General features: G+C 42.9%; 1 protein-coding gene across 1 annotated transcript; it reads left to right on the top strand.

Moving 5' to 3' along the window:
- The first annotated feature begins 1,685 nt into the window (after positions 1–1,685).
- RBM22 (RNA binding motif protein 22) lies at positions 1,686–8,994 on the top strand. The gene is made up of 11 exons (XM_083488457.1): positions 1,686–2,064; positions 2,779–2,832; positions 4,018–4,047; positions 4,478–4,610; positions 5,133–5,233; positions 5,349–5,521; positions 5,650–5,850; positions 6,027–6,191; positions 6,583–6,671; positions 7,341–7,475; positions 8,011–8,994. The coding sequence occupies exons 1-11, from the start codon at positions 1,783–1,785 to the stop codon at positions 8,139–8,141; spliced, it is 1,494 nt and encodes a 497-aa protein (XP_083344583.1). The 5' UTR covers positions 1,686–1,782; the 3' UTR covers positions 8,142–8,994.
- Positions 8,995–9,211: the final 217 nt, after the last annotated feature.

Here is a 9,211-nt window from a genome sequence, read left to right as displayed (position 1 = left end):
GTAATATTTGAACTAGGAATGCTACAGCTCCTAGCTGCTGGCAGTGAGTTATCACTTGCTACTGACATTACTTGTTGATGGTTAAATTGCTATAAGACTGACCCTTTTTACAGCCAATGGTTGCTGCCATGTAATGTTTAAATTGGCCCCATACTGCAAGTACCTGTGCTTAAATTGCCACCTATCATAATTTTTTAAAATTGCTATACAAAGAGCCAATTGGAATCTTTGTTATTATCAGACTAATTTATTGGGCATCACTCCTAGAAATTATAACCTATAGTTCCCATTTTAGGAAAAGCATCTTTCCTTGTAGACTCATGGAATGTCTTATGTTATGAGATGATCCCTGGTGTGAGATACAAATTCCTCCATCTGAAAACAATGCAAGAGCCACCTGGATTAGGCCACTGGCCCTCTAGTCCAGCACCCTGCTCTCAAAATGCCTGGGGAAAAGCCTGCAAGCAGAATATGAGAACAACACTGCCCATCTGCAGATATGATTTCATAGTGGCTCCAGTACAGAGCAGTTGGGATGCCTCTAGGTTCCATCTTGTTCCCCTGTGCTGCTTTAACACCTACATAAAACTGTTGGGAGGACGCATTTGGAGGTTTGAGCTAAACTCTCATCAGTGTTTTTATAGATTCCTGGGAGCTAGGGTTAAAGCACTGATTATGCAGACTAACCTTGTTTTTCAGACCAGGGCACCACCTAGGTAGGAGATAAGCTGTTAAGAGCTGGCTGATGATGGCCAATCATCAATCTATCAATAGGGTGAAGCCTGAGTGAGAAAGGAGGGGGGGCTCTCATCCAACTGTGTGTGCCAGTGGGCAGAGAAAGAAAACATTGAGGGTTTCAGCCTGGATGATGTAGACCAGGCATGTCCAACAGGTAGATCATGATCTATCTGTAGATCACTGGACGTATGTGGCAGATCACATTATAGATCACTGGCTCCCCTGAAAGGGGGTAGAATCACTGTGAGTAAAGCACAGTCTCTTGGGAGTTGGCCACCCCTAATGTAGACAGAAGGAAAGGTTTGAAAAGAAGGGGAGAAGGGAGGGCAGATCTCTTGGTGGGCTGGCTGGGACAAGCTGGAAAAGAGAGAGGGCTGGCTGTTTGGCTGCCTTTGAATCCAATGCTGCAAGCTCCTCTTGAGATGTGAATGCTGGAGATCCCTCCACTGTATATATGTGTAAATGGAACACTTAATCATAAAGACACCACAGCCCCCCTGTACCTCATGCCAAAGGAAAAAATCCCTGGGCAGGTGCCAAGACCTCTGGAATCTTGCACTGCTCTAGAGGGTAGGATTTGAACCTATGGCTACAAGAAAGGAGATTCCGACTAAATAGGAAAAGCTTTCCTACAGTAAGACAGTGGAACGGTCTCCCTTGAGTGGACTCTCCTTCATTGGAGGTTTTTAAGCAGAGGTTGGATGGCCATGTGCCATGGATGCTTTAGTTGAGATTCCTGTATTGCAGGGGGTCAGACTAGATGAGTCTTGGGGTCCCTTCCAACTCTATGATTCTATGACACAGCTCTACCTCTCACGTCTCGCTTCTACCCACTGGTCTGTGGGGGGCTGTGAACTGAGCACTTTCCCACTAGGCATTTCCTACTAAACACCACGGAGGGGGGTGGGACTAGATGACCCTCGTGGTCCCTTCCAACTCCACGATTTTATCATTCTATGGCTTCCAGACAGGCTGCAATTCTGTGCGAACAGGAGCAGGACACCTGTGACCTCTCAGTCCAGCTGAGCTCTCTGGACACCGACCATGCTGCCTTGGGTTGATGGGAGTAAGAGGTCTCCCCCCCCCCATCAAAAAACAAGCCCCCTCCCCCGGTCTGGAGGGCCGCCGGTTCCCCATTGCAGAGGTGGGGCGGGGGGGGGGGTGGCGCGCGCTGCCACTCTACCCGTCTCTATCTCTATGGCGAGGTTACGTGAGGAGCGCTTCCGGCGTGGCGACAGTCTACTTCCGGGCGCCCCTGTTCGGCGTGCCAAGATGGCGACGTCTCTGGGATCCAACACGTATAATCGGCAGAACTGGGAGGATGCGGTAAATACCCCCCGGGGCCGGGTAGTTCCCTCGGGTGCCGGGGCGGGAAGGAGAGGGGTGCGGGGGGAGCTACTCGGGGCTCTTCAGTCTCCCGCGGGCGAGGGATCCGCTGCCTGCCGCCCGCCCAGTGAGGCGGCTAGGTTCCTGCTTTCTCCGGGTCAAGGGAGTCCTGGGAGCCGGCAGCGAGAAGCCTCGTGCTAACCACCGAAGTCGATCCGATTTCCCACCTTGTAAAATAGATGTTTTTGGGAAGAATCTAGCTTAGCGAAGCTAGTGAGGTGTTAACTGTTGCTGCGCAACAGTGCAGCAGTGGGCGTGTGGGCTGTTCGCCTAATATGCCGAAGTGCAGTTCGGAGGATGTATATAACTGCATGCTTTAAACGTGAGAACTCATTGCTGTGCTTTCTCTCACGGGCTGAAGAAACCAGGAGATTTGAGTTGCACTCATTTGTTCTCCTCTTGCTGTTTTTTGCTTTTGTGACACAGCGCTTAAAAATAAAGCTGATACATACTGTACACATAAGTAGCATCCAGCCCCAGAAGTGCCCTTGACACTGAATACTTTCCATCAGATCCATTTACTGATATTAGGAATGTCTGAGGTGTTTGTTCTCACGTTCAATTTGAAACAGGATGTTTATAGACATCCTGTTTATAGATTCAGGGTTGGTGAAATGTGCTTGCAGTGAAATTATTTTCTTTTCTTCTGTGTAGGATTTCCCCATTTTGTGCCAGACATGTCTTGGAGAAAACCCCTATATTCGAATGGTATGTGTTTATTGTGGGCTATTACTAAAGATCAGCAGAATGAAACAAAGATAAGAGGATATTAACTTGCAGGGAATTTCCAATTCCGACTTCATTGTTATAAAGTATGTACTCTTTATATGATGGATTTTGCTTCTAAGAAAATATGTTTTAAATTGAGGTATTGATCTTGTGAATAGGGATGTGGGTAGCGCTGTGGTCTAAACCACTGAGCCTAGGGCTTGCCGATTGGGAGGTCAGCGGTTCGAATCACCGCAACAGGGTGAGCTCCCATTGCTCGGTCCCAGCTCCTGCCAACCTAGCAGTTCGAATGCACATCAAAGTGCAAGTAGATAAACAGGTACCACTCTGGCAGGAAGGTAAATGGTGTTTTCGTGTGCTGCTCTGGTTCACCAGAAGCGACTTAATCATGCTGGCCACATGACCCGGAAGCTCTTCCGGCTCCCTCGGCCAGTAAAGTGAGATGAGCACCGCAAACCCAGAGTTGTCAGCGACTGGACCTAATGGCCAGGGGTCCCTATTGTTCTTGTGTATTTACTTGCAATAATAAGCAATGTATTGTATTATAGTTTCCTTGGTAGAAGGTTATGCTATATATATTGAGATGAATATCTTAGTAGGTATTTAGATCACTTGTTTGTGATTGGAAATTAAGCATTTATAAATCATTTTAAAATCAGTTTGCCTGAACATAGTGATATGCCTCCATTTGTGTTTGCAGGCTCTCCATAAGAATTGTTTTTCTCTGAAGTTATTCTTCACTAATGCTCAAATTTACACTGGTGTACATGCACAGCTGTTATATAGCCAGCCATTCCCACAAAGATTTAATGGAAGAAACATTTCCCTTTTGTGTATAAAAAAAAACTTCTTCCATTGAATCCCTGGCAGGCAGTATCCTTTATGCTTGGAAGGGAGATCAAAGTAACATTTCTTATAGAAATATGATTTTCAGTCTCTTTAGAAAGAGATGTGAGGTCAGAGGTTTTTGCATATTCTTATCGAAGAAAGTGTGAATTCTCTTCTGTTCCCTAGGACAGTCTGAGCAGATAAACTAATATTCAGTACAGTTAACATATATTGTGGAGATAATTTGTAGGAGTTGACAAGGTAAACTGGATTTCAAAAGGCATATCATCTTGGGATGCAGTTATTTTTTCTAACATGTATTTTCCTTTATTTTAGACCAAAGAGAAATATGGAAAAGAATGCAAGGTATGTTTGTCATTCAAAACAGAGTATGTTACGGTGACACAATTTTAAAGGGTGGTTGTATTACTGGTAGAAATATTTCCTGACAATTTAGTGTCACAGCAATAAAGGACAAGCATTAAATCTTACTCATGCAGCTTAGTTTAGTTCAGTTCACTTCAGTGGTGTCAATAGAACATGTATACAACAGTGTTGCTAGAGCTACACAGCAAAACATATCATTCATTTCCACAATGGAATAATGGAGAACAGCAAAGATAGCATTGCCTAAAAAGGACTAAACACACTGCAATCAGTTCCCATCCTCATTGAGTCTTCCAATAATTACTTCCCTTGTTTTGAGTTTATGTAGTGTTGATAACTGAAAGTACACCAGTCATGTGTTCTTCTATAGTTAGATAGGCTGGTAAACGTTAATGCAATCTTGTCTCAGATCTGTGCTAGGCCATTCACAGTATTTCGTTGGTGCCCGGGTGTACGGATGCGCTTTAAGAAGACAGAAGTGTGCCAAACATGCAGCAAGCTGAAAAATGTTTGTCAGACCTGCCTTCTTGACCTGGAATATGGTGTGTAGCTATCATTTTACTATACTGTGCAAATACAAAATTAACACTTTGTTGCCGAGTATAGAATGTTGTTGTTAAAATTTTATCTCCCATCCTTCATCTCAAAGGATCTTAGAATGCTGAGTGAAACAAAATTAAAATGTCTAAAATCAATTTCAGTACAGAAACAGATTGTATATGGACTCCCCTTCCACATTTGGGCCTGCATGCATTAGGTGCTGAATGGCACATACTGGTGCTATTCCCTCTGCTTGGAGAGTCTGAATTTAGCATCATCTTTCCAAAGCTAGGCAGTCATTGCTGACATTTTTTCATAGTGGAGATGAAGTTGAAATTGTCTCTTGCAGTATGTGCTCAGCTTGCTTCTCTTAAGGAAAATAACTGGACAGAGGTCCATGGTTTTAGTCCATGATCTACTTTCAAATGCTCTCAACTTATTTGCTTAAATACTTTGCTTATAACGTTTGTGGTCATTATTGTTTAGCTTTTATATTAATTTTCTGTTTCCCCATTAAATATTAGGTCTGCCTATTCAGGTTCGAGATGCTGGACTCTCGCTTAAAGATGATATGCCCAAGTCGGATGTTAACAAAGAGTATTACACCCAAAATATGGAAAGAGAGGTGAAGTAATGTTTCTTGTGTTGTTAGTAGCGTTAAAGTAAATGAACCAGATCACTAAGACATGTGTTTTTCACCTGGTTTTATTGTGCACATCCCTGTTTCTCTGCTTTTGTAGATCATGAACTCTGATGGCACCCGACCTGTTGGTGCTTTAGGAAAGGCAACATCCACCAGTGACATGTTGCTGAAACTGGCTCGGACCACACCTTACTATAAACGCAACCGTCCACATATCTGTTCATTCTGGGTGAAAGGAGAGTGTAAAAGAGGAGAAGAATGTCCCTACAGGTATAATTATGGTGAAAAAGTAAACTTTATCAAGAAAGCAGATGTCTGAGTAATTAAAAGGTTAGACGAGAGAGGTGAAATTGGCACTTAACAACAAATGTCATGAAATATTGCTCTTGAATCCTTAGACATGAGAAACCTACAGATCCAGATGATCCGCTTGCTGATCAGAATATCAAAGATCGTTACTATGGAATTAATGATCCTGTGGCTGACAAGCTTCTCAAACGAGCTTCCACAATGCCTCGTTTGGACCCACCTGATGACAAGACAATTACAACGCTGTATGTAGGTGGCCTGGGTGACACCATCACTGAGACTGACCTTAGGTATGTGCATTTTTAGATCTACTTCAGATGGTGTGGCTTGGCAGTGTTGGTTGCATGTCTTTTGGTATGTCTGCACAATAAGCTTTGAGGTTGTGGAGTGTATTAGGTTTGAAGCATCTTAGACTTCAGGAATGTGAAAAGGGGCATTTCTTTATTGGAATATGTTTCCTCCTCAGGAATCACTTCTATCAGTTTGGCGAGATCCGGACGATAACTGTTGTGCAGAGGCAACAGTGTGCATTTATCCAGTTTGCTACCCGACAAGCTGCAGAAGTGGCAGCAGAGAAGTCCTTCAACAAGCTCATTGTCAACGGTCGCAGGCTTAATGTGAAATGGGGCAGGTGAGTGATAAGGAAATCAAGTGATGGCAACGTGTGTTTTTCTTTCAGAGATTCTGCCTTGACAGTTTCTGCAGTTAGCTGAGAGCACCATCTTGCTTATTCGCTAAGCTGAACTCATGCAGCTTCTCATAGAGCTATGACCATTCTAAGAAAGCCACCCAGTTCTCTTCCTATATATACAGTATTAGGGAGCATTACCAAGTATATTTTGCAAATCAGTTGAAATACACAGCTATTAAAGTATGGCACCGGCTGTGCTTTTTCTAAAAAAATATATAAAAACATAAATTTGTTTTTGTTAATATATGCTTACAGTTTTTTAAATCTGGAAGTCCAGCATCCACCCAGCTTAATACTTGACCACAGTTCAAATGCTTTGATTTTGTTTCAGGTCTCAAGCAGCCAGAGGAAAAGAAAAGGAAAGAGAAGGAATCACAGAATCCGGTATAAAATTGGAGCCAGTGCCGGGATTACCTGGAGGTAAGGAAAGTGCTCCTTGTTCAGAAACATGGGTTTTCTGACATTCTAGACAAGGTGAATTGCAGAAAAATTGCTTTTCTTGTTCTGTTTATTTGGAAAACAGAGGCGCAATAAACATTTTTATTTTGGGAGGTTAAGGAGGTCTCACTTTGAAGTTGGCATAGCTAGAGACTGACTGAATTAGGACTAGAGAAGGAAACAGTGCTTACGAGAGAGTCTGTGAATAAGTTTATCAGAAGGGAGGGAGGTAAAAACTAAAGGTAAAGGACCCCTGGACGGAAGGGAGTTAAGTTATACTTTAAGTCAGAAATGAGGAACCTGTGGTCTTCCAAATGTCGTTGGGCTCTTGCACCCATCAGCCCCAGCCAGCACAGCTAATGGGACAAGGATGATGGGAGTTGTAGTCCAACATCTAGTGCCTTGCAGATTTCTCCTTCCTGCTTTAAAGGTTGGGTGGTTAAACTCTTTTGAAACCTAATAATATAGGCCTTGGCAAGATGAGGCATTTGATTGAGAGTCAGGTGGCTTTGATAGGGAAGGAAATTCCTTTACTGAACCTATACGAATGATAATAGACATTGAGAAAATGGGCAGCAGTAGTGCTCCATGGACTTGGGTTGCTCTCGTCTTCTGAAAAAGGTTGACATCAAGGCTTTTGTGTCCCCACAGCTCTTCCTCCTCCTCCTGCAGCAGAAGAGGAGGCAGTCTCTGCAAACTACTTCAACCTACCTCCCAGTGGCCCTCCAGCTGTGGTGAACATTGCCCTGCCACCCCCGCCTGGCATTGCTCCACCCCCACCTCCAGGTAATTTCCCTTTGTTTTCTGGGGAAATATGTGGCAGAATGTCTTGTCTTTGCATCTATGGATCTACTTTCTATTGCTTAGTTAATCTCTAGGACAGGTAAAGGCAAACTTGGCCCTCCAGAACATCTTTTATTGGTATTCACTTAAAGAGAAGGCTAGTTGAGCGTGTTTGCTTCTTTATTCATCCCGCTCAACTTTATCATGGCATTTAGCAACAGAGAAGCGATTGCTTGTGAAGCAACATTGTGGGAAATGTAATTGTGGGGTCAGACTATTTTTCTATGGAAGATTTGCAGCCCAGTCTTGTGCTTGATTGCTAGGAAACAGCCCACAGAGTGCCATGTGGCTTACCCAAGCAAGATGGATTAAAACAACAAGTAAAATAAAAAAGAAAGAAATTGTGTTAAAGACAACAAAATCAAGGTATCTGACATTAATTAAAGGAGTATGTCAGGTGCCAGTCACAAATTCAGAGAATTTTCTCTTACCTATAAAAGCTTTGATCAAGTGTCAAAGATTGTCCTCTTTTCCGCAGGTTTTGGGCCACACATGTTTCATGCGATGGGCCCTCCACCTCCTTTCATGAGAGCTCCGGGTCCTATCCATTATCCTTCTCAAGATCCGCAGAGAATGGGTGCCCATGCCGGGAAGCACAACAGCCCCTAACATCGCAAGATCATTCTCATTGTTTATTTTCTTCTTCTTCTTTGTTTTTTTATGGAACTTTACGTTGGTAGCATACCACATTCAGTTACAATGTGCAGGAAACAAAATATCTCTCCTTCATAGTCACACGGCCCTGGTTCAGTCCAGCTGTGTTACACAAACAAAAAACCAGATCACTTGTATAACCAAAGAACTTGATACAAGTATTTTGAGGCAACAGTGGCTTTTTTTTAAATGACCTAGAGGAATTTTAATTATAGTAGAACTACAAATCCCATCAGCGTTTTCAATTTTGAATACTTTCAAATAAACTAGTCTTTGGCAACAAAACGAGACACCCTCCTTTAAGACAGTTTGGTAATCCCCAATGGAAACTACCCAACATTGTTCAGAATGGCCTGGAAAGCCCTTCAGTAGTAATCTGTTTGAATGTCAAATTACTGTGTTGCCATTAAAACTAGATTCAAGTTTCTCTTGGCGCTGAGCTGGAATGGAAAGATACAGGGAGGTCATAGACTATAATGAGGGGCATATGGATGCTGTGCCACTTTCTATTCAATGCTGTTTCCCATCATTCATGATTCTGTCTGTGATGCATGCTACCAAAATGTTGAGGTGGCAGCATTGCATGCTTGTTAAACCTCTGTTAAAGGGGTTGGTGACTCTTTGAGTTGTGACTTACGTGGCCTTCATGCCCATTTGCTACTGAAACTAGTCTGGTTTATTTCCTAACGCAACACTTGATTACTGATGGCTCTTTTAGATATGTGTTTTCGGTATTTACCCTGTACCACCTGTTTTTCTGCATCAAGTCTGTCATGTGTCCTAGTAAAGAGAATCATATTTTTACCTATGTCCAAGTCTTATTACCTTGTGTGCATTTTTTTTTCTAAAAAAAGAAAACAGCACTTTGCAGGTTCACTCAGTGATATCTGGAATTTGCTTCCAGAGGCAGTTGTGTAAAAGAAATGGATTTGGCATTGCTTAGTGTTTGCCCCATTTACTAAAAGAATGGAATATAAAAGTGACTGATGAACATTTGCACAAATGCATTTTGATTTTTTAGGCCC

This window comes from Podarcis liolepis, assembly GCF_965112155.1.
Source record: "Podarcis liolepis genome assembly, chromosome: 2".
NCBI lineage: Eukaryota > Metazoa > Chordata > Lepidosauria > Squamata > Lacertidae > Podarcis > Podarcis liolepis.
Note: the sequence above shows the minus strand (reverse complement) of the source record. Positions and strands in the feature narration are given on the sequence as shown.